Source organism: Pan troglodytes, chromosome 18, assembly GCF_028858775.2.
Source record: "Pan troglodytes isolate AG18354 chromosome 18, NHGRI_mPanTro3-v2.0_pri, whole genome shotgun sequence".
NCBI classification, from domain to species: domain Eukaryota; kingdom Metazoa; phylum Chordata; class Mammalia; order Primates; family Hominidae; genus Pan; species Pan troglodytes.
In genome coordinates this window covers 87,963,088-87,988,034 of record NC_072416.2, presented here as the reverse complement: position 1 = coordinate 87,988,034, position 24,947 = coordinate 87,963,088, and the positions used below count along the sequence as shown (strand labels likewise).

General features: G+C 53.4%; 1 protein-coding gene across 29 annotated transcripts in view; it reads left to right on the top strand.

The window, feature by feature from the left end:
* FANCA (FA complementation group A) overlaps window positions 1-24,947 on the top strand; it is an 83,919-nt gene that overhangs the window by 46,500 nt on the left and 12,472 nt on the right. For 14 of the 29 annotated variants that reach the window (XR_010152486.1, XR_010152488.1, XR_010152489.1 and 11 more), the window contains 10 exons: window positions 12-125; window positions 1,575-1,711; window positions 2,763-2,833; window positions 3,138-3,231; window positions 3,373-3,560; window positions 6,160-6,256; window positions 8,425-8,601; window positions 11,523-11,596; window positions 14,921-15,049; window positions 23,965-24,049. Coding sequence is in view for 12 of the 29 variants with exons in the window: in XM_016930417.4 (XP_016785906.3) it covers window positions 12-125; window positions 1,575-1,711; window positions 2,763-2,833; window positions 3,138-3,231; window positions 3,373-3,560; window positions 6,160-6,256; window positions 8,425-8,601; window positions 11,523-11,596; window positions 14,921-15,049; window positions 23,965-24,049 (1,166 nt within the window). In the remaining 17 variants the exon portion in view is untranslated. Of the gene's footprint in view, window positions 1-11; window positions 126-1,574; window positions 1,712-2,762; window positions 2,834-3,137; window positions 3,232-3,372; window positions 3,690-6,159; window positions 6,257-8,424; window positions 8,685-11,120; window positions 11,234-11,522; window positions 11,597-11,693; window positions 12,081-13,883; window positions 14,002-14,920; window positions 15,050-23,964; window positions 24,050-24,947 lie in introns of those variants that run through there. The other 15 variants (XR_010152490.1, XR_010152485.1, XM_016930420.4 and 12 more) reach the window with 11 other exon arrangements.

Here is a 24,947-nt window from a genome sequence, read left to right as displayed (position 1 = left end):
TCTTCTCACAGATGCAGCCCTGGGAGTGAGGGCAGAACCCAGCTCTGCTGAGGAGCCCCTGGGACAGCTCAGAGCTGCACTGGGAGAGCTGAGAGCCTCCATGACAGACCCCAGCCAGCGTGATGGTGAGGATGGATGGGAGCTCATGCTGTGTCTCGTGTGCAGCCTGTGGTTGGAGCTCTGTGGCTGGGCCATTTTCCCCATAGCGACATCAGGCTGGTGTGTCTTCCTAGTAGTCCAGTAGTTGGTGGTAAAGATTGACCCCGGGCTGGCGGGTGTGGAACCTTTTTTGAGACAAGGTGGAAGGCTAGTCCTACTCAAGCTGTCACAGACCCTTGGCAGAAGGTGAATATTCGGCTAGTTGCATCTGAGTAGGACGAATGATGATAGAGAAGAAAACGCGTGACTAGGATGCCTGTTTTCCCGCTCATCCTGCCTGCCGGAGTCGATGTCACATCAGACACACAGGGTCTCTGCCCTGTGATCCTGCTTCCATGTGACGGTTTTCTGTAAAATCCAGAGTAAGAAATGTTCATCTGTGGATTGAGAACATGCAGTTTGTTTTTTCTTTTTTTTTTGAGACAGAGTCTCACTCTGTCCCCCAGGCTGGAGTACAGTGGCGCCATCTCGGCTTACTGCAACCTCCGCCTCCTGGGTTCAAGCGATTCTTCCGCCTCAGCCTCCCAAGTTGCTAGGATTACAGGTGACTGCCTCCATGTCTAGCTAATTTTTTGTATTTTTTAGTAGAGATGGGGTTTCACCATGTTGGCCAGGCTGGTTTTGAACTCCTGACCTCAGGTGATCCACCTGTCTTGGCCTCCCAAAGTGCTGGGATTTCAGTGTGAGCCACCGTGCGTGGCCTACATGGAGGTGATTTTTTTTTTTTTTTTTTTGAGACGGAGTCTCGCTCTGTCACCCAGGCTGGAGTGCAGTGGCGTGATCTCAGCTCACTGTAAGCTCCGCATGGAGGCAATGTTAACACAACTTGGTTAGCGCTAGCTGGGGCTGCAGCGCCTTGGCGGTCTTCAGTCAGACCAAGTGTGCCAGTTCCTGAGTGCAGCCTTCCGGTGATTCAGTGATGGCTTGTGCAGAATGTGGTACATGGGGAAAAGTTCCAGTGCTTAAGCAAGAGGTTGATACATGTCAGGTGAGTCCTGTTTCTAAAAGCAAAGCGGTTTTCACCTTTAAATGATGTAGTTGGTCTGTGTGTGGCCCATTACCCTGGGCCAACATGGAACCTCTGGCATGCGCTTAGACAGATGTGGTGTCTGGAGGGCTGCCATGGGATTTCAGATGGGGAGGTTCATGTTGGTGAATGAACATGTCCCCCTCTCAGCCAATCAGGAAAAGGTAGTGGATGGCGTCTGGCCCCATTTGCCATGACACATGCTGCACCACAAGGCTGCAAATCCTGCGGGGCGAACAAACACTGGTGTTCAGCACCTGGCTGGGGGATGTGTGCAGTCAGCAGGATCCATGGAATCGTACTTGACGGGAGGCGGAGCTCTCTAGGCCGCAGCTGCGTCCCTCCTTTTGGGGTTCTTGTCATCCCTAACTAGTTTCTTCCTTCGCAGTTATATCAGCACAGGTGGCAGTGATTTCTGAAAGACTGAGGGCTGTCCTGGGCCACAATGAGGATGACAGCAGCGTTGAGATATCAAAGATTCAGCTCAGCATCAACACGCCGAGACTGGAGCCACGGGAACACATGGTAGGTGTAGGGGCTCAGAACAAAGCAGGGGGTCTTCACCATTTTCCATTAGGCAGAGGCATTAGACGCATGGAGCCTTCTATCAATTTCTGTTTGACTTGCTCAGTTAGTGTCATATCAGATGTTCCAGGGCCGGGCAGCAGTGTACCAGGGTCAGCCGCCACAGTCTGTTTGTGTATGAAGAGCTCCTTTTACATTTTATTTATTTATTTAATTTTGGAGACAGGGTCTTGCTTTGTTGCCCAGGCTGGAGTGCAGTGGTACAATCATGGCTCACTACAGCTTTGACATCCTGGGCTCAAGTGATCCTCTTGTGTCAGCCTCCTGAGTAGCTGGGACTACAGGCGTGCATCACCACACCCGGCTAATTTCTGCATTTTTTGTACAGATGGGGTTTCTCTGTGTTGCCTCGACTGGTCTAGAAGTCCTGAGGTCAAGTGATTTGTCTGCCTCAGCCTCCCAAAGTGTTGGGATTATAGGCATAAGCCACGGCGCTTGGCCTCTTTTTTTTTTTTTTTTTTTTTTTTTTTGACTGAGTCTTCTCTGTTGCCCAGGCTGGAGTGGACGATCTTGGCTCACTGCAGCCTCTGCCTCCTGGGCTCAAGCAGTTCTCTTGCCTCAGCTTCCTGGGTAGCTGGGATTACAGGTGCACACCACTACGCCCAGCTAATCTTTGTATTTTTAGTAAAGACAGGGTTTCATCATGTTGACCAGGTTGGGCTCGACCGCCTCTTTAGAATATGCGACAGAGGCTGTTTCTGGCCCCAGAACCTAAAATATTTTTCTGGCCCCTTACACACAAGGTTTGCCAGTCCCGCCTGCTGCTGTAGAATTTTGTGATTGGCGATTACTTGAGGGCTGCTGTTCCCAAGATTGGGGAATGGGGGCCCTGGGCACCAGTTTGCATTGTAACGTGTCCTCCAAACAAGCCTGTTTTGGAGGTCTGTTTGCAAAGCAGAATTGCGATGTCTGTGGCGGGAGCGCTGGCTGGCTTCCTTCCTGCTGCTCCCGTCCCCAGGACACCACGCTCATGAGAACTGTGTCTCTGCAGGCTGTGGACCTCCTGCTGACGTCTTTCTGTCAGAACCTGATGGCTGCCTCCAGTGTCGCTCCCCCGGAGAGGTGAAGGCGCGGGCAGCTCCCTGAGTGGTGGGGCTCCTCTGGGTGCCACCTCTTGCTGGGCCAAGTCTGCAGACCAGGGACTCATGAGCTCGTCTCCGCGGGAGCACGCGGCGATGCTGAGTTTCATCAAATAGGACGCAGCAGAAGTCGGGAAGCACTGCAGAAGATGGGTTGTCTTCCAGAAAGACCATTGTTTTGGGGAACAGCTTGGCTCTTTCTTCGGCCGCTGGTGGTTGGATTAGCTGTTGGAGGGATGTGCAGGACTGAATGGCTAGTACTGATGGTTTCACGGCTGTCTCTGCAGGCAGGGTCCCTGGGCTGCCCTCTTTGTGAGGACCATGTGTGGACGTGTGCTCCCCGCAGTGCTCACCCGGCTCTGCCAGCTGCTCCGTCACCAGGTGAGGCTCTCCTTCATGGGGGCCACCCTTGGGGGCCCACTCTGAGGGCCAGGCTGCTACTTCCCAGCTCGTCTTCAGTGCCCTGGAAAATTCCAGCTTGGAAGAGGGCAGTCTGCTCTGCCACCCTCGTTCTCGTTGCAGGGCCCGAGCCTGAGTGCCCCACATGTGCTGGGGTTGGCTGCCCTGGCCGTGCACCTGGGTGAGTCCAGGTCTGCGCTCCCAGAGGTGGATGTGGGTCCTCCTGCACCTGATGCTGGCCTTCCTGTCCCTGCGCTCTTCGACAGCCTCCTGACCTGTAGGACGAGGGATTCCTTGTTCTTCTGCCTGAAGTGAGCTCTTCTTCCACAGTCGCGTCTTCTCTCCTCTCTCTCGAAAAGTGACATATGCTCGTTTGATAAAATTAGAAGAGACAGACATGCAGACATACCACCCAAAGATAACTACTTTTTAGCATTTTGGTATATATCCTTCCAGAATTTTATCTGTCATTTGTTTATAATATGCGTGCGTTTCTTTCTTTGTTCATAAAAATGAGATCATATTATACTAAACTGCTGAAATTAATAGTAGATAGTAACTGTCTATATCGTTAAGCATTCTTTGATGTCCTGGTGAGAGCTGCTTTGTTTTGTCTTGGGCCCTTGTCTGGCCCTTGGTTGGACCAGCTCCCTCTGGTCAGGTTCTTCGGCACCCCATGGTGAGTAGCTTCCCAGTGTGTACACCTCGGGCTGTTTCTCTAGGGCTCAGCAGATGGGGCCATGTGCTGAGGTGAGGAAGGACCCTGTGGTTAAGAATGGTCTGCTCAGGGCCTCAAGGGCTCCCTGCAGCTGCCACGCACAGGCAGAAGCCAGGACAGAATCCCTGCAGCTGCCACTCAGAGGCGGAAGCCAGGACAGAGGGCTGGGAGACTCTGGTGGGAGTTGCTGGCTGGGGCTTGGCTTGTAGCTTCTGGTCTCTTGGGCAGAGGTAGCCCAGGTCGGGACAGAGCCCTGTTGCGGTGCCGGAGACCCTGTGCGGGAAAGGGGAGATCTGACATTATGACAGGGTCTGAATAACAGAGAACTTAGAAGAGGCGCAAGAAATGTACGTGGAACAAGGAGAGAGAGTCAGATGGCAGCTGTGCGATCCCACACCTCAGACATGGGCCTCGGGGAGCAGGCACTCGGTACTCCGGGGATACAGAGTCCCTCCTAGGCGCTTGGCCAAACCAGACAGTCCCCACTCACCCCAGGCCCCAAACACTGAGTACTGGGTGTTGGCATGAGAGGCACACAGCCGATGGAGAAGTTGGGAGCTGGTGAGGAGGGAGGCATCCAGGTGGCTTGGGGGAGACAGGGCCATCCCCTCTTAGAAACACAGAGATGCCTCAGGATATATATCCAAGTGAAGAAAGCAAAATACTGAACTCGGTCTCAGGTGCTACTTTTTGCATAAGAAAGGGAGAATGAAATATATATTTGGTGTGTGTTTTGTTTTTTTTTTTTGTTTTTTGTTTTTTGTTTTTTGTTTTGAGACAGAGTCTCACTCTATCGTCCAGGCTGGAGTGCAGTAGTGTGATCTTGGCTCACTGCAACCTCCGCCTCCCGGGTTCAAGCAGTTCTTGTGCCTTAGCTTCCTGAGTAGCTGAGACTACAGGTGTGCACCACCATGCCCAGCTAATTTATGTATTTTTAGTAGAGATGGGGTTTTGCCATGTTGGCCAGGCTGGTCTTGAACTCCTGACCTCAAGTGATCTGCCCACTTCAGTTAGGATTACAGGCGTGAGCCTCCACGCCCAGCTCAAATATGTATTAGTAAAACAGAAGTATTAGAACTGTAAGAACACCATGACAGTGCTTTGACATCTCCATTGCCTCATGGAATCTCATTCTGAGCTTCCTTGGTTACAAGTGAGAATTTTTCACATGGGTGTTGCTGTAGGTATGTATGTTGAGTAAATGACACAGGTCTCGCTGTGTCCCCCAGGCTGAAGTGATCTTCCCACCTCAGGCTCCCAGTAGCTGAGACCACAGGTGCACACCCACACACCCAGCTAGTGAGAGATGGGGTCTCACTGTGTTGCCCAAGCTGGTCTTGAACTTCTGGGTTTAAGTGATCCCCTGAGCTGTGATTGTGCAACTGCACTCCAGCCTGGGCATCAGAGTAAGGCCCTGTATCAAACAAAAAGTAAACCGAGGGCTGGGCCAGGCACGGTGGCTAACGCTGTAATCCCAGCACTTTGAGTGGCTGAGGTGGGCAGATCACTTGAGGTCAGCAGTTCGAGACCAGCCTGTCCAACATGGTGAAACCCCGTCTCTACTAAAAAAATTAAAAACTCGACTGGTTGCAGTGACTCATGCCTGTAAGCCCAGCATTTTGGGAGGCTGAGGTGGGCGGAGCACGAAGTCAGGAGATCGAGACCATCCTGGCTAACACGGTGAAACCCCATCTCTACTAAAAATACAAAAAATTAGCTGGGCATGGAGGCTGGCACCTGTAGTCCCAGCTACTCGGGAGGCTGAGGCAGGAGAATTGCTTGAACCTGGGAGGCGGAGGGTGCAGTGAGCCGAAATCGCACCACTCTACTCTGGCTTGGCAACAGAGCAAGACTCCCTCTCAAAAAAAAAAGCACTAACAACAACTACAACAGAATCAGCTGGGCATGGTAGGAGATGCCTGTAATCCCAGCTACCTGGGAGGCTGAGGCAGGAGAATCGCTTGAACCCAGGAGGCAGAGATCGCAGTGAGCCCAGGTGGTGCCACTGCACTCCAGCCTGGGCGGCAGAGCAAGACTGTTTCACAAGAAACGAACCAAAAAACCAAGGACCAATGCTCAGGCCATCCAGTTCAGAATGCACTAAATTCAGTTTTGTGAAATTCAAAGTAACTTTTTCCTTCATCCCTTATTTTGTGTGGATTACATTTATATGTTATAATTTCTGTTTTCAGATTTTGTACAGCAGCAATTTCTTACTCTCTCTGCAAGTTTTCTTCCCAGTCACGAGATACTTTGTGCAGCTGCTTATCTCCAGGCCTTATTAAAAAGGTAGGTTCACTCATTTCCTATTTTTCCATTCTGCCATACGTTTCAGGTTTATGCAGCTTTCGGACCGGAAGGCCGAGGTCTGCTGCCGCTTTGTGCCCATCTCAGGGGCAGCTCCTGGGTCAGGCTGGCTGTCATGGGGCAGCTCCTGAGTCAGGCTGGCTGTCATGGCCACCTCTGCTGTCTGCTTAGCAGCCTGACTGCTGAGTGCTGCCTTTCCTTGTGTTCCCTGAGTGTAAAGTGAAGTTGTATGAAGACAACTACAAGTCTGTAATTGTAATGAAATAGATGTTGGCATTTATAGGATAGATGAATTAAAAGATCAGTATTCATAATAAGTATCTTTCCCTGGAAAGAAGAATTCTTATTCTTCTCATCTAGTAAATGTTCCTTACATTGTTCAGACAAAGGAATTTTTTTTTTTTTGAGATGGAGTCTTGCTCTGTCGCCCAGGCTGGAGTGCAGTGGTGCGATCTCAGCCCACTGCAACCTCCATCTCCCGGGTTCAGGCAGTTCTCCTGCCTTAGCTTCCCAAGTGGCTGGGATTACAGGCACGTGCCACCATACCCGGCTAATTGTTTTGTATGTTTTTTAGTAGAGATAGGGTTTCACCATGTTGGCCAGGCTGTTTTCGAACTCCTGACCTCAAGTGATCCACCCGCCTTGGCCTCCCAAAGTGCTGGGATTACAGGCGTCAGCCACTGGCACCCGGCCCAGACAAAGGAATTTAAAGATGAGCGTTGGAAACCCTGAATGTCAAAAGTAAAGGTGAAATGGCACTGCAAACCAGTGTTGTCCTTTTATAGGATTTTAATGAACGTCTCGTGTATAAAATAGTGGTTTTCAGGCTGGGCGCGGTGGCTCATGCCTGTAATCTTAACATTTGGGAGGCCGAGGCGGGCAGATCATGAGGTCAAGAGATCGAGACCAGCCTGGCCAACATGGTGAAACCTGGTCTCTACTAAAAATACAAAAATTAGCCAGGCGTGGTGGTGCACGCCTGTAATCCCAGCTACTTGGGAGACTGAGGCAGGAGAATCGCTTGAACCAGGGAGGCAAAGGTTGCAGTGAGCCGAGACTGCACCACTGCACTCCAGCCTGGGCAACAGAGCGAGACTCCACCTCAAAAAAATAAATAAATGATGGTTTTCAACTTCAGGCTTCACATTAGAATCAACTGAGAAGCTTTTGAAACTATAGATTCCTGGCCCCTTTCCAGATAAATTAAGTCAGAATCTGGGAGCAGCCCCTGAGGATCCAGGGTGCACGTATTTCCAGTTATTTCCTCTGAGGAACTTTGTCCCTGGTGCCGAGTTTTTAAAGAAAACATGGAGTTTGAGCTTAGGAGAGGGCAGCGTGGTTCCCACCCAGCGTGCTGAGCAGGGATGACAGTCCTTGGAGCAGGCTGGTTATAAACGTGGGAGGCTCTCATCTCCTCGGGGGCAGAGATGGACACGGTCACGCAGCACCAATAGTGTGTCTGGCTTGTCCAGTTGGTGTGCATTTTTGGTGGGAACGCCATTCCTGGCAGAGGCCTAGAGATGGGCAGTTTCACTGCCCAGGACCAAACCAGCCCTACCCCTGGGAGGCAGTTTTGTTCCTGCAATTCTGATTCCAGACATTTAGCTCAAGGAAGCAGTCAGATGGCAGGAAGGTCTGCACATAGGCTCTTCCCTGGAGCACTGTGCACAGCCGTGACCGCTGAGGGGCTCTGCACCCTCCCAGGGGCTGGACTGAGGTCCCCTGAACGTGGGGTTGTGTGTTGTGCCCTCCCAAGGGCTGGACTGAGGTCCCCTAAACGTGGGGTTGTGTGTTGTGCCCTCCCAAGGGCTGGACTGAGGTCCCCTAAACGTGGGGTTGTGTGTTGTGCCCTCCCAAGGGCTGGACTGAGGTCCCCTAAACGTGGGGTTGTGTGTTGTGCCCTCCCAAGGGCTGGACTGAGGTCCCCTAAACGTGGGGTTGTGTGTTGTGCCCTCCCAGGAGCTGGACTGAGGTCCTCTGAACGTGGGGTTGTGTATTGCGCCCTCCCAGGGGCTGGACTGAGGTCCTCTGAATGTGGGGTTGTGTGTGTGGCATGGCTGTTGATGGTCTGTTTCCACCTGAGCATTTGCTCAGCCACTCACAGTGAAACTTGCGCAATGAAGAAACGGCCGGGTCACTCTCTGTTTCAGTTTCAGTTCCTCATGTTCAGATTGTTCTCAGAGGCCCGACAGCCTCTTTCTGAGGAGGACGTAGCCAGCCTTTCCTGGAGACCCTTGCACCTTCCTTCTGCAGACTGGCAGAGAGCTGCCCTCTCTCTCTGGACACACAGAACCTTCCGAGAGCTGTTGAAAGAGGAAGATGTTCACGTAGGTGACCGTTCCTTCTCCTGCATCATGCCACGTCTTGAGTCTAGGGTTTGTGTGTGCTCCTCGGGCAAGAACAGCAGCACGTAGGTGACCGTTCCTTCCCCTGCATCATGCCACGTCCCGAGTCTAGGGTGTGTGTGTGCAGACTGTCTCCTCGTCCCAAGTCTTGGTATGTGTGTGCCGACTGTCTCCTCGTCCCGAGTCTAGGGTGTGTGTGCAGGCTGTCTCTCCTCAGAGGCAAGAACAGCAGCACTTAGATGGTTTGATTGGAATCTTGACTAAAATTGTTGTGGCCTCATGTGCAGCTCTTAAGAAATTATACAGATACTGGGCACGGTGCTCACACCTGTGATCCCAGCACTGTGGGAGGCCAAGGCGGGTTGATTACCTGAACTCAGGAGTTCAAGACCAGCCCGGGCAACATAGTGAAACCCCATCTCTACAAAGAATGCAAAAATTAGCTGGGCGCAGTTGTGTGCACCTTTGGTTCCAGCTACTTGGGAGGCTGAGGCAAGAGAATCGCTTGAGCTCGGGAGGTGGAGGTTGCAGTGAGCCAAGATCACGCCACTCTACTCCAGCCAGGATGACACAGCAAGACCCTGTCTCAAAAAAATATATTAATAAATACAGAGAAACCCTGCTATACTTTGTCAGTTTCTCCCAACACGAACTTCTTTTTTTATTTTTACTGATATTTTTTTGAGACAACGTCTCGCTGTGCTCAGTGGTGCAGTCTTGGCTCACTGCAGCCTCTGCCTCCTGGGTTCAAGCAATTCTAGTGCCTCAGCCTCTCCAGTAGCTGGGACTACAGGCGCCTGCCACCACGCCCGACTAATTTTGGTATCTTTAGTACAGACGGGGTTTCACCATGTTGTCCAGGCTGGTCTTAAACTCCTGGCCTCAAGTTACCCGCACGCCTTGGCCTCCCAAAGTGCTAGAATTACAGGCGTGAGCCACTGCGCCCGAGAACTTGTTTTTTGTTGTTGTTGTTGTTTTTCTGGTGGAGTCTTGCTCTGGGCCACAGTGGTGCAATCTTGGCTCACTGCAGTCTCTGCCTCTCTGGTTCAAGTGATTCTCCTGCCTCAGCCTCCCAAGTAGCTGGGACTACAGGCGCGCACCACCACGCCTGGCTAAGTTTTGTATTTTTAGTAGAGATGGGGTTTCACCATGTTAGGCTGGTCTTGACCTCCTGACCTCCTGATCTGCCCACCTTGGCCTCCCAAAGTGCTGGGATTACAGGTGTGAGCCACTGCGCCCGGCCCCTGGGAACTTGTTTTAAACATGTCTGCCAGGCTCTGTGGTGGTCGCTCAGGGTCTCTGGGCTCACCCATGTGTGCCTGGTTACTGGAGCTGGCATTGCTCTCACCAGTGTGCCTTGGTACTGATTTATTTCTGAGGATGTTTGCCTGGTTGTTTTGGTCTTTAGAAAAAAATTTCAAGGTGGCTGGGCACAGTGGCTCATGCCTATAATCCCAGCACTTTGGGAGGCTGAGGTGGGCGAATCACGAGGTCAGGAGATGGAGACCATCCTGGGTAACACGATGAAGCCCCATCTCTACTAAAAATAGGAAAAAGTGATCCTTCTGCCTTGGCCTGCCAATATGTTGAGATTGCAAGTGTGAGCCACTGTGCCAAGCCTTTTGTGAAATTATTTTATTATTTTTAAATCATTATTTTTTTTTGGAGATGGAATCTTCCTCTCTTGCCCAGGCTGGAGTGCAGGGGCACAATCTTGGGTCACTGCAACCTCAGCCTCCTGGGTTCAAGGGATTCTCCTGACTCGGCCTCCCAAGTAGATGGGACCACAGGTACACGCCACCGCACCCAGCTAACTTTTTGTATTTTTAGTAGAGATGGGGTTTCACTGTGTTAGCCAGGATGGTCTCAATCTCCTGACCTCATCATCCTCCTGCCTCGGCCTCCCAGAGTGCTGGGATTACAGGCGTGAGCCACCACGCCCAACCCTTTTTTTTTTTTTTTTTTTTGTATTTTTAGTAGAAACAGGGTTTCACCGTGTTAGCTAGGATGGTCTCAATCTGCTGACCTCGTGATCTGCCTGCCTCGGCCTCCCAAAGTGCTGGGATTACAGGCATGAGCCACCGTGCTCGGCCTCCTAAAAATGTTTTTAAAAAACTTAGCTGGTCATGGCGATGTGCACCTGCAGTCCCAGCCATCTGAGAGGCTGAGGGGGAGAATTCTGGAGTTCAGGAGGCAGAGTCTGCAGCGAGCTACGATTGCACCACTGCACACACTCCAGCCTGGGCACACACTCCAGCCTGGGCAACAGAACCTGTTTCCAAAAATAAATGAAGGTATGCTACTGTGAATAGCTGTAGAATGTTGTTGTTTTGTTAGTTTCTTTTTTCTTTTTTTTTTCCTTTTTATAGATAGTTCTCACTCTGTTGCTCACTGCAGCCTTGACCTCCTGGGCTCAAGAGATCCTCCTGCCTCAGCCTCCCAAGAGGCTGGGACCACACACATGTGCCACCACGCCTGGCTGATTTTTAAATCTTTTGTAGAGACGGGGTGTCACCATGTTGCCTAGGCTGGTGTCAAACTCCTAGGCTCAAGCAATCTGCTGGCCTCAGCCTCCCAAAGTGCTGGGATTACAGGCATGAGCCACCACGCCCAGGTAATTTTTAAATGAGATGAGGTCTTACTATGTTGCCCAGACTAAAATAGCCCTTTTATACTTGGAAAGAAGGATTACAGTACTAACATCTTTGTGCTAGGGAAATCCTGTAAGAAATCATTCTTGATAAAACTAAGGTTTCTTTCCTGTGGAACTCTCAGCTGCAATTTCATTATAACACAGGGACATGGAGGGCTGCGTATGAGATGAAATGACAAACTGGTCTATAAACCTGTGGATGGATTGTGTGTTCTGTCCTCATTGTATTGAATTGCTCCCTTTCTTTCAGTTAACTTACCAAGACTGGTTACACCTGGAGCTGGAAATTCAACCTGAAGCTGATGCTCTTTCAGATACTGAACGGTAAGTGTTGAAAAGAGCTACCCTGGCCAGGTATAATGGCTCACACCTATAATCCCAGCACTTTGGGAGGCTGAGGCAGGAGATCTCTTGAATCCAGGAGTTTGAGGTCAGCCTGGGCAACACGGGAAGACTCCATCTCTACAAAAAATAGAAAAGAAGCCGGACATGCGGCACGTTCCAGTCATCACGGCCACTTGGGAGGCTGAGCAGAAGCATTGCTTGAGCCTGGGAGGTAGAGGCTGCAGCGAGCTGAGATCACACCACTGCACTTTAGCCTATGCAACGGAGTGAGACCCTATCTCAAAAGAAAAAGGAGCTTCCCTTTAAAATGTTACACGGTTTTCCACATTGTCTTAAAGCCTATGTTTTGTCATTTTATCCTCAATTTAATGTTTGGTTTAACTGTTAATCTTTGAGCAGAATTTCAATTTTTTTTTTTTCGGTGGCAAGATTTATTAAAGCAAAAGCGAAAGTAAAGCTTCCACGCGGTGGCAATTTCTGTTTCTCTTTTTTTTTTTTTTCTGAGACGGAGTCTCGCTCTGTCACCCAGGCTGGAATGCAATGGCGCGATCTTGGCTCACTGCAGCCTCCACCTCCCGGGTTCACGCCATTCTCCTGGCTCAGCCTCCCAAGTAGCTGGGACTACAGGCGCCTGCCACCACGCCCGGCTAATTTTTTGTATTTTTATTAGAGACGGGGTTTCAGCGTGTTAGCCAGGATGGTCTCAATCTCCTGACCTCATGATCCACTTGCCTTGGCCTCCCAAAGTGCTGGCGTTACAGGCGTGAGCCACTGCGCCTGGCTGGGTTGCCCAATTTCGGTTGTTATTCCTTTATTTAAGAAACATTTACTGAGCTCCTACCATGTGGCAGACAATTCTAGAGTGTTCTAGAAGCAGGGAATATAGAGGGGAAGAAACAAGCCTGCCCATATGGCACCTTTGTATCAATGAGGGCAGATGTGGCACATATAAGGCACCCACTTAGACTTCACCCTATCCTGGCTGGGGTATGGCTGCTGTCCGGCAGCTGTACACCTGTGTCCAGGCCCTGGCAACACACAGGTAGACACAGAAGTGGATTAAAGGTAGGAATGAGCTCTGGAGATAACAGACAGGGCCGTGTGAGAGGAAATGACCAGGCAGGAGCAGAGGCTGGTGTGGAGCAGGTGGTGCAGACTTTGAGGAGAGATGCCAGCCTTGACTTGGGGGCACCAAGAAGTGGGTAAATGAAGCAGTGAACCCCCATGAGTCCCAGGGCTGATGACTGAGACCATTTGAGACTATTTGAGAGGCCAGATGTGCTGCTCTGGGCATAGGAGTAGGGAGCCCAGAGGGCCCTTGGGTTTGAGGGTGTGAAGTTTAGGGTGGAGGTCAGGGAGAGGGGAATGTGGTCACTGCAGATATGGAGTATCCTGGTGGGTACATGAGTCTCAGGGTGCCTGCCACACCTAGACTCAGGAGAGGGTTGGCAACAGCCACCCTGTGCTCCTCGTCCTTCCGGCCATCAGGGGCCCTCCAGGCACATGCAGCACTGTCGCCTGCACCTGGATCCTGGTATCAGATTCTGGATGAAACCAACAGAAGTAATAGGAAAAGGAAAACATAGGGGCCACAAAAAGAAAACTCGCTGCTGCCTGCGGCAAAACAGGTGCTGATGGTTCAGGTCGTGCCAAGCCCGCTCTGCAGGCGCTTCCTTCGCTCACCCCCGTTTCTCCTCCCGGCTGCTCTCTGGGGTGGAATCTAAGGAGGAGGTCAGAGGGAGGGGCTTGTCTGCTGCATGAGGTCATGAGGACCACTCCTTACCACTCAGGTCACCGCTGCGTGGAAGTTGTGTTGAGAAGTGTTCCGGGATTTTCTTTCTTTTCTGAATTACTTAAGTGATACTTAGATACATTCTGTGCCGGTTCCAGACAGTGTGGGTGGAGCACCCCAGTTCCAGACAGCATGGGTGGAGCATCCCGGTCCCGGACAGCGTGGGTGGGGCACCCCGGTCCCGGACAGCGTGGGTGGGGCACCCCGGTCCCGGACAGCGTGGGTGGGGCACCCCGGTCCCGACAGCGTGGGTGGGGCACCCCGGTCCCGGACAGCGTGGGTGGAGCACCCCGGTCCCGGACAGCGTGGGTGGGGCACCCCGGTCCCGGACAGTGTGAGGAGAGCACACACTCCTTAGCACTCACATTTGCAGGATCGTGTGGAGCGTTTTCCTGGTTGTGGCTCTTTCTGCATAAATGGATTGCGGTATTGATGACTCTGTGCACTGCAGATTTGTTTGTTTGTTTGAGACAGGATCGCACTCTGTTGGCCAGGATGGAGTACAGTGTTGCACTCACGGCTCACGGCAGCCTCCCTCTCCAGAGCTCGAGTGATCCTCCTGCCTCAGCCTCCTGAGTAGCTGGGACCACAGGTGGGCACTACTATGCCCAGCTAATTTTTTTATTTTTTGTAGGAATGGGGTCTCCCTTTGTTGCTCAGGCTGATGTCAGACTCCTGGGCTCAAGTGATCCTCCCACCTTGGCCTCCCACAGTGCTGGGATTACAGGTGTAGCCACTGCAGTTTTGAGTGAGTGTCTCCTTGAGCCCCTTCCCATCCGTATCCACAGAGCCCACAGTCTGGATGCAGGTTGCTTCACCATCCCCTTCTGGTGGGCCTGTGAGTAGCTCAGGTGCCCTCAGGTGACTTTCCAGGCTACTTTTTTTTTTTTTTTTTTGAGACGGAGTCTCGCTCTGTTGCCCAAGCAGGAGTGCAGTGGCATGATCTCGGCTTACTGCAAGCTCCACCTCCCAGGTTCATACCATTCTCCTGCCTCAGCCTCAGGAGTAGCTGGGACTACAGGTGCCCACCACCACGCCCGGCTAATTTTTTTGTATTTTGAATAGAGACGAGGTTTAACCGTGTTACCCAGGATGGTCTCGATCTCCTAACCTCGTGATCCGCCCGCCTCAGCCTCCCAAAGTGCTGGGATTACAGGCATGAGCCACTGCACCTGCCCCAGCCTACATTTTTGTGCTTGCCTGTTCTGTTCACCAAGCTCATGTGCTGTGTGGCCAGCAGTTACCCCGTGGGATGTCATCCTGAGTGGCCTTTGATCCATGGAAGGCGGGGTCACAAAGGTCACTCCTGAGACCAGGCCTTTCCCACATCCCCAGGCATCCCACCCTGCAGACAGTGAGGTCTCATCCCTACTCCAAGGTCCCGAGCCGCCAGTCTCAACCCAGCTCTCACTAGTGCTGTGTGTCTCTTACTATGGGCCTATTCCCTGGTTATGGGGAACCGCTGGCCACGAAGCATTTCTCAGAATTGATGGCAGTGTTTGCTGTTCTAGGCAGGACTTCCACCAGTGGGCGATCCACGAGCACTTTCTCCCTGAGTCCTCGGCTTCAGGGGGCTGTGACGGAGACCTGCAGGCTGCGTGTACCATTCTTGTCAACGCACTGATGGATTTCCACCAAAGGTTAGCAGCACACACTGTATTAGGGTTCTCTGGAGGGACAGGACTAATAGGATATATATAAAGGGGAGTTTCTGGCCATGCTGGTGCCCATCTAATTAGCTAAGGGTGGGTCTGCCTTTCCCAGCCCATACCCAAATGTCAATCTCCTTTGGCAACACCCTCACAGACACACTCAGGATCAATGCTTTGCATTCTTCAGTCCAGTCACGTTGACAGTCAGTATTAACCATCACACAGCGATGAGGCCTTACTTTTAATCATGGTAGTTCTAAGAATGCATTTTTCTCTCAGTCCAATTTTGGTATGCAAAGTACACTTGAGCCTATCACATAGCAAATCTATGTCAATACAAAATAAAGCCAAGCTTCCTGCATCGCTTGTTTCTTTATGTGTATAGACTTGTCAGAAGCAACAACTTTGGGCCGGGCGTGGTGGCTCACACCTGTAATCCCAGCACTTTGGGAGGCTGAGGTGGGTGGATCACCTCAGGTCAGGAGTTCGAGACCAGCCTGGCCTACATGGTGAAACCTCCCTCTCTACTAAAAATACAAAAATGAGCTGAGTGTGGTGGCGAGTGCCTGTAATCCCAGCTACTTGGGAGGCTGAGGCAGGAGGATTGCTTGAACCTGGGAGGCAGAGGTTGCAGTGAGCCGACTGGGCGACAGAGCAAGACTCTGTCTCAAAAAAAAGATAAAAATAGCAACAACGTTGTTTTTCTGTTCTGTCACCTGGTATTCAAGGTGAGCATGTGTGAAGCACGGCACAAATGGCCTAGTAGATTCTGGAAATCACAGCCTCTCTCCATCTGAGAGGGATTCTCAGGACAGAGCAGTTCCTGAGGTGTTGCGTGTGGGCCAGAAGGATGGACGGAGTGTACCTGGGGCTGTCCAGGCTTTGTCCCCAGGGGCTCTTGTTTGCAGCTTCACACTGTTGTGTTACAGCTGCAGCATTCAGTACAGATGGCAAGTGTGTATGCAGCTTCCCCCCATGTCCCCTGCCTGCGGCAACCACGAATCCATTTTATGTTCATGGATTTGCCTGTTAGGGATGTTTAATATCAACAGAATCACGTAGTATGTGGCCCTTTGTGTCTGGCTTCTTTGGCTGAGCAGAATGTTTCTGAGGCTCATCTGTGTTGTAGCACAGCATACCCTTCCTTCTTATGGCTGACTGATGCTCACAGAAGGTATGGAGGCTGACGCACCTCCATCGTGGGTGACTTCTTGTTAACCCTACTCCAAGAATGCCTCCTGAGATTTCCCATTTATCTGCTGTTACCTTAAATCCCACTCTTAGGTCAAAACAACCTTGAGGCTGGGCGCAGTGGCTCATGCCTGGAATCTCAGCACTGGGAGGCCAAGGCAGGCGGATCATCTGAGCTCAGGAGCTCGAGACCAGCCTGGTGAAACTGTCTAGACAAAAAAAAAAATAAGCCAGGCATGGTAGTGTGTGCCTATGGTCCCAGCTACTCGTGAGGCTGAGATGGATTGCTTGAGCCGGGGAGGCAGAGGTTGCAATGAGCTGTGAAAACACCACTACATTCCAGCCTGGGTGACAGAGTGAGACTCCATCTCAAAACAAAAAAACAAATCTTCCACCATAAATCCAGCGGTTAGATTCACAGAGCATTCTTGCCTTTCCCTGAGGGGTTGACTTCAATAGTCCTTCCCTGTGGTATAGAAGCCCTGCCTGGGGGTAACAGTGCAGGGATGCATCGTCTCTCTAGGCTGCCTGAGACATGGCTTCTGTCTGTAAGTCCTTAAACGTTTCTGTTTGAGAAACTGGATTGTTCAGCCTCTTTCTTCAGCCTTCCAGCTTCCCCAGCCTTTATGGGTAGGTTTGCACAGAGCTGCTCACTGCGGAACAGAAAGATCAGCCATATTTTGTTTATCCATTCACTTTGTTTGTTTGTTTTTTGAGATAGTCTTACTTTGTCTTATTTATATTTATTTTGAAACCGGGTCTTTCTTTGTCACCGAGGCTGGGGTACAGTGACTGCAGCCCACTGCAGCCTCAACCTCCTGGGCTCAAGTGATCCTCCTGCTTCAGCCCCTCAAGTAGCTGGGACCACAGGCACCACCACACCTGGCAAATTTTTGTAGTTGTAGTAGAGATGGGGTTTCACCATGTTGGCCAGACTGGTCTTGAACTTCTGACCTCAGGTGATCTGCCCGCCTCGGCCTCCCAAAGTGCTGGGATTACAGGCGTGAACCTCTGCCAGGCCTGACTTGATGGTAGCCATCCTAGTGGGTATTAAGTGCTATTTGATTGTGGTTTCGATTTGCACTTCCCTAATGGATAGTGATTTTGAACATCTTTCCATTTTCATATTGGCCATTTTAGATTTTTTTTGGAGAAATCTGTTCACATCCTTAGCCCATTTGAAAACTGGGTCACATTCATGTACTGCGTAAGAATGTTCTGGTTAACAACGAGCCACATATATGACAGTAATCCCACATAGCCATAATTTTTTGTACCTTTTTTTTAACTGTGTTTTTACTGTACCTTTTCTATGTTTAGATACACAAATACTGTTGTGTTACAGTTGCAGCATGCAATACAGTTACATGCTATGCCGGTTTATAGCCTGGGAGCACTGGGCCGTGCCGTGTGGCCTAGGCGTGCGGGGGGCTCTGGTCTGTGTCTGTGCGGTGGGCCATGCCGTGTGGCCTAGGTGTGCGGGGGGCTCTGCTGTCTGTGTCTGTGAGGTGGGCCGTGCCGTGTGGCCTAGGTGTGCGGGGGGCTCTGGTCTGTGTCTGTGAGGTGGGCCGTGCCGTGTGGCCTAGGTGTGCGGGGGGGCTCTGGTCTGTGTCTGTGGTGGGCTGTGCCGTGTAGCCTAGGCGTGCGGGGGGCCTCTGGTCTGTGTCTGTGCGGCGGGCCGTGCCGTGTGGCCTAGGTGTGCGGGGGGCTGTGCTGTCTGTGTCGCTGTGGTGGGTCGTGCCGTGTGGCCTAGGTGTGCGGGGGGCTCTGCTGTCTGTGTCGCTGTGGTGGGCCGTGCCGTGTGGCCTAGGTGTGCGGGGGGCTCTGCTGTCTGTGTCGCTGTGGTGGGCCGTGCCGTGTGGCCTAGGTGTGCGGGGGGCTCTGGTCTGTGTCTGTGAGGTGGGCCGTGCCTTGTGGCCTAGGTGTGCGGGGGGCTCTGGTCTGTGTCTGTGAGGTGGGCCGTGCCGTGTGGCCTAGGTGTGCGGGGGGGCTCTGGTCTGTGTCTGTGAGGTGGGCCGTGCCGTGTGGCCTAGGTGTGCGGGGGGCTCTGGTCTGTGTCTGTGAGGTGGGTCGTGCCGTGTGGCCTAGGTGTGCCGGCGGCTCTGGTCTGTGTCTGTGCGGTGGGCCGTGCCGTGTGGCCTAGGTGTGCGGGGGGCTCTGGTCTGTGTCGCTGTGGTGGGCCGTGCCGTGTGGCCTAGGTGTGCGGGGGGCTCTGGTCTGTGTCTGTGAGGTGGGCGGTGCCGTGTGGCCTAGGTGTGCGGGGGGCTCTGGTCTGTGTCTGTGAGGTGGGCCGTGCCGTGTGGCCTAGGTGTGCGGGGGGCTCTGCTGTCTGTGTCGCTGTGTTGGGCCATGCCATGTGGCCTAGGTGTGCGGGGGGCTCTGCTGTCTGTGTCGCTGTGGTGGGCCGTGCCATGTGGCCTAGGTGTGCGGGGGGCTCTGGTCTGTGTCTGTGAGGTGGGCCGTGCCGTGTGGCCTAGGTGTGCGGGGGGCTCTGGTCTGTGTCTGTGCGGCGGGCCGTGCCGTGTGGCCTAGGTGTGCGGGGGGCTCTGCTGTCTGTGTCTGTGAGGTGGGCCGTGCCGTGTGGCCTAGGTGTGCGGGGGGCTCTGGTCTGTGTCTGTGCGGCGGGCCGTGCCGTGTGGCCTAGGTGTGCGGGGGACTCTGCTGTCTGTGTCTGTGAGGTGGGCCGTGCCGTGTGGCCTAGGTGTGTGGGGGGCTCTGGTCTGTGTCTGTGAGGTGGGCCGTGCCGTGTGGCCTAGGTGTGCGGGGGGCTCTGGTCTGTGTCTGTGAGGTGGGTCGTGCCGTGTGGCCTAGGTGTGCGGGCGGCTCTGGTCTGTGTCTGTGCGGTGGGTCGTGCCGTGTGGCCTAGGTGTGCGGGGGGCTCTGCTGTCTGTGTCGCTGTGGTGGGTCGTGCCGTGTGGCCTAGGTGTGCGGGGGGCTCTGGTCTGTGTCTGTGCGGTGGGCCGTCTGTGCGGTGGGCCGTGCCGTGCGGCGCGGCCTAGGTGTGCGGGGGGCTCTGGTCTGTGTCTGTGCGGTGGGCTGTGCCATGTGGCCTAGGTGTGCGGGGGGCTCTGGTCTGTGTCTGTGGTGGTCTGTGCCGTGTGGCCTAGGTGTGCGGGGGGCTCTGCTGCCTGTGTCGCTGTGGTGGGTCGTGCCGTGTGGCCTAGGTGTGCGGGGGGCTCTGGTCTGTGTCTGTGAGGTGGGCCGTGCCATGTGGCCTAGGTGTGCGGGGGGCTCTGGTCTGTGTCTGTGAGGTGGGCCGTGCCGTGTGGCCTAGGTGTGCGGGGGGCTCTGGTCTGTGTCTGTGAGGTGGGTCGTGCCGTGTGGCCTAGGTGTGCGGGCGGCTCTGGTCTGTGTCTGTGCGGTGGGCCGTGCCGTGCGGCGCGGCCTAGGTGTGCGGGGGGCTCTGGTCTGTGTCTGTGCGGTGGGCTGTGCCATGTGGCCTAGGTGTGCGGGGGGCTCTGGTCTGTGTCTGTGGTGGGCCGTGCCGTGTGGCCTAGGTGTGCGGGGGGCTCTGCTGCCTGTGTCGCTGTGGTGGGTCGTGCCGTGTGGCCTAGGTGTACGGGGGGCTCTGGTCTGTGTCTGTGCGGCGGGCCGTGCCGTGTGGCCTAGGTGTGCGGGGGGCTCTGCTGTCTGTGTCTGTGAGGTGGGCCGTGCCGTGTGGCCTAGGTGTGCGGGGGGCTCTGTTCTGTGTCTGTGAGGTGGGTCGTGCCGTGTGGCCTAGGTGTGCAGGCGGCTCTGGTCTGTGTCTGTGCGGTGGGCCGTGCCGTGTGGCCTAGGTGTGCGGGGGGCTCTGCTGTCTGTGTCGCTGTGGTGGGTCGTGCCGTGTGGCCTAGGTGTGCGGGGGGCTCTGGTCTGTGTCTGTGCGGTGGGCCGTGCCGTGCGGCGCGGCCTAGGTGTGCGGGGGGCTCTGGTCTGTGTCTGTGAGGTGGGCTGTGCCGTGTGGCCTAGGTGTGCGGGGGGCTCTGGTTTATGTCTGCGGTGGGCTGTGCCGTGTGGCCTAGGTGTGCGGGGGGCTCTGCTGTCTGTGTCGCTGTGGTGGGTCGTGCCGTGTGGCCTAGGTGTGCGGGGGGCTCTGCTGTCTGTGTCGCTGTGGTGGGTCGTGCCGTGTGGCCTAGGTGTGCGGGGGGCTCTGGTCTGTGTGCGGTGAGCTGTGCCATGTGGCCTAGGTGTGCGGGGGGCTCTGGTCTGTGTCTGTGGTGGGCTGTGCCGTGTGGCCTAGGTGTGCGGGGGGCTCTGCTGCCTGTGTCGCTGTGGTGGGTCGTGCCGTGTGGCCTAGGTGTGCGGGGGGCTCTGGTCTGTGTCTGTGTGGCGGGCCGTGCCGTGTGGCCTAGGTGTGCGGGGGGCTCTGCTGTCTGTGTCTGTGAGGTGGGCCGTGCCGTGTGGCCTAGGTGTGCGGGGGGCTCTGGTCTGTGTCTGTGAGGTGGGCCGTGCCGTGTGGCCTAGGTGTGCGGGGGGCTCTGGTCTGTGTCTGTGAGGTGGGTCGTGCCGTGTGGCCTAGGTGTGCGGGGGGCTCTGGTCTGTGTCTGTGCGGTGGGCCGTGCCGTGCGGCGCGGCCTAGGTGTGCGGGGGGCTCTGGTCTGTGTCTGTGAGGTGGGCCGTGCCATGTGGCCTAGGTGTGCGGGGGGCTCTGGTCTGTGTCTGTGAGGTGGGCCGTGCCGTGTGGCCTAGGTGTGCGGGGGGCTCTGGTCTGTGTCTGTGGTGGGCTGTGCCGTGTGGCCTAGGTGTGCGGGGGGCTCTGCTGTCTGTGTCGCTGTGTTGGGCCGTGCCATGTGGCCTAGGTGTGCGGGGGGCTCTGCTGTCTGTGTCGCTGTGGTGGGCCGTGCCATGTGGCCTAGGTGTGCGGGGGGCTCTGGTCTGTGTCTGTGCGGTGGGCCGTGCCATGTGGCCTAGGTGTGCGGGGGGCTCTGGTCTGTGTCTGTGAGGTGGGCCGTGCCGTGTGGCCTAGGTGTGCGGGGGGCTCTGCTGTCTGTGTCGCTGTGGTGGGTCCTGCCGTGTGGCCTAGGTGTGCGGGGGGCTCTGCTGTCTGTGTCGCTGTGGTGGGTTGTGCCGTGTGGCCTAGGCGTGCGGGGGGCTCTGGTCTGTGTCTGTGCTCTTGGATGTTCACGTGATGAAACCACCTAAAGATGTGTTTCTCAGAATGGATCCTTGTCATTGAGCAGTTCATGACTCTATTTGCCTTACTGAGTTGTATGAGTTCTTTATATATTTTAGATAAAGTTCTTATCAAATATATGATTTGTAAATATTTTCTCCCATTCTGTTAATTCTTTTTTCACTCTCTTGATAGTATCGTTTAATGCACAAAGGTTTCAAATTTTTATAAAGTCCAGATCATTTATTTTTAGTTTAGCTCTTTAGGATTTTGATTCATTTTGATGGATCAGAAAACATTTTGGGCCAGCCACGGTGGCTCACGCCTGTAATCCCAGCACTTTGGGAGGCTGAGGCGGGCAGATCACTTGATGTCAGGAGTTCGAGACCAGCCTGGCCAACATGGCGAAACTAAAAAAATACAAAAACTAGCCAGGCATGGTGGCAGCCGCCTGTAATCCCAGCTACTCGGGAGGCTGAGGCAGGAGACTTGCTTGAACCTGGGAGGCGGAGGTTGCAGTGAGCCAAGATTGTGCCACTGCACTCCAGCCTGGGCGACAGAGTGACTGTCTCAAAAAAAAAAAAAAAAGTGTTGTGTGAGGTCATCCAGCTTTATTCTGTTGCTTGTGGCCATGCAGTTGTCTCAGCACCATTTGTTGAAAACAGTTCTTTCCCCACTGAAGGGTCTTGGCACCCTTGTCAAAAGTTAGATGGCTGCTCAAGTGAGGGTATGTTTCTGGCTCTCATTGTGTTCCCTTGATCTGTATGTCCATATGCACTGCGTCATTGGAATGAAGCTTTGTAGTAGGTTTTAAAATTGGGAAGTGTGAGGCCTCCAACTTGGTTCTTCTTTTTCAGGATGGTTTGGCTTTTCTAGGTGCTTTGTAGTTGTGTCTTAATTTTGGGATGAGCTTGTCAGTTTCGACAAAAGTAGCTGGGACCCTGATACGGACTGCATGTGGGGCAGTATTGCCATCTCAGTGATAGCAAGTCTTCTTTCCTTTTGAATCATTTGTTGCTAATGTATAGAAACACCAGTGATTCTTGTATATTCATTGGCTCTAGTCATTTATTAGTTCTAAGAGTGTTTTTGTATCGATTCCTTAGGGCTTTGTATATATAAGATCATATCTGGCCAGGCATGGTGGCTCACGCCTGTAATCCCAGCACTTTGGGAGGGTGAAGTGGGCAGATCATGAGGTCAGGAGTTGGAGACCAGCCTGGCCAACATGGTGAAACCCCATCTACTAAAAATACAAAAATTAGCCAGGCATCGTGGTGGGCTCCTGTAATCCATTACTTGGGAGGCTGAGGCAGAAGAATCACTTGAACTCAGGAGGCAGAGGTTGCAGTGAGTTGAGATCATGCCACTGCAACTCCAGCCTGGGGACCAGCCCCAGAGGGTCGGTGGGTCTCTCCCTGTGTGCAGCGACGAGAGAGTGTAGAAATAAAGACACAAGACAGAGATAAGAGAAAAGGCAGCTGGGCCCGGGGGACCACTACCACCAATGCGCGGAGACTGGTAGTGGCTCCGAATGTCTGGCTGCGCTGTTATTTACTGGATGCAAGGCAGAAGGGGCAGGGTAAACAATGTGAGTCACCTCCAATCATAGGTAAGGTCACATGGGTCACGTGTCCACTGGACAGGGGGCCCTTCCCTGCCTGGCAGCTGAGGCAGAGAGGGAGAGGAGACAGAAAGACAGCTTACGCCATTATTTCTGCATATCAGGGACTATTAGTACTTTCACTAATTTTGCTACTGCTATCTGGAAGGCAGAGCCAGGTGTACAGGATGGAACATGAAGGTGGACTAGGAGTGTGACCACTGAAGCACAGCATCACAGGGAGACGGTTAGGCCTCCGGATAACTGCGGGCGAGTCTGACTGATGTCAGGCCCTCCACAAGAGGTGGAGGGGCAGAGTCTTCTCTAAACTCCCCCGGAGAAAGGGAGACCCCCCCACCCTTTCCCGGTCTGCTAAGTAGCGGGTGTTGTTTCTTGACACCTTTTGCTACCGCTGGACCACGATCCGCTTGGTGACCGGCGTCTTCCCAGACGCTGGCGTCACCGCTAGACCGAGGAGCCCTCTGGTGGCCCTGTCCGGGCATAACAGAAGGCTCGCACTCTTGTCTTCTGGTCACGTCTCACTGTGTCCCCTCAGCTCCTATCTCTGTATGGCCTGGTTTTTCCTAGGCTATGATTATAGAGCAAGGATTATCATAATATTGGAATAAAAAGTAATTGCTATCAACTAATGATTAATGATATTCATATGTAATCATATCTAAGATCTATATCTGGTATAACAATTCTTGTTTTATATTTTATTATACTGGAACAGCTCGTGTCCTCTGTCTCTTGCCTTGGTGCCTGGGTGGCTTGCCACCCACATCCTTGCATTCTTGGGATAAGCCTCCTTGGTCATGGTACATAATTTTTGTATTTCCTGGGTTGGGGTTGGTAGTATTTTGTGGCAGTTTTTGTTGTTTATTGTTGACTAATGTGAGGGTCACACTGTCAGAGAAGCACAGCCATCACTCAGCTCCGGAGGCAGGAGGAGAACTGGGAACTTCAGCACTATTAGGCGATACTGAGGAGGATTTTATTGTATTTTCATTTCAGCTCAAGGAGTTATGACCACTCAGAAAATTCTGATTTGGTCTTTGGTGGCCGCACAGGAAATGAGGATATTATTTCCAGATTGCAGGTGAGTTTGAGGGTGCCACAACTCAGTGCATTCACTTCATTTAAGCCGCGTGCTATTAAGATATTTATTGCCAGGCGCGGTGGCTCACGCCTGTAATCCCAGAACTTTGGGAGGCCGAGGCAGGCGGATCCCACGGTCAGGAGATCGAGACCATCCTGGCTAACACGATGAAACCCCGTCTCTACTAAAAATACAAAAATTTAGCCGGGCGTGGTGGCGGGCACCTGTAGCCCCAGCTACTCGGGAGGCTGAGGCAGGAGAATGGAATGAACCCAGGAGGCGGAGCTTGCAGTGAGCCGAGATTGTGCCACTGCACTTCAGCCTGGGCGGGCGACAGAGTGAGACTGCGTCTCAAAAAAAAAAAAAAGATATTTATTGTTGGCTCAGGCTTGTAATCCCAGTACTTTGGGAGTCCGAGGCTGGTGGATCACCTGAAGTCTATACAGGTAGGCAGCACGTACCTATGTGGGTTCACTGTCAGTCAGCAGGCATTTACCGGTGCTGGCCACCCGTGCGTCTTCTGTGCCAGGCCCCTGTCTCCCCCTCCCCCAGCTCTGGGGCCTCCCAGCTCCTCAGCCGGATGCTTTCCCTAGACCCACCTGGCTCCTCCTCAGTGAGACCATCTGCTTTTTCCTCTTCATTGTAATCATAATTATTGTTATTATCGGGACAGGGTCTTGCTCTGTCACCCAGGCTAGAGTATAGTGGTGCGATCATATCTCTCTGCAGCCTTGACTTCCTGGGCTCAAGCAATCCTGACAGCGTGCACCTGTGTGCGCCACCACACCCAGCTGATTTTTTGTAGAGACGGAGTTCTGCCATGTTGCCCAGGCTTGTCTCGAACTCCTGGGCCCAAGTGAACCACCCATCTCGGTCTCCAAAATTGTTGGATTACAGG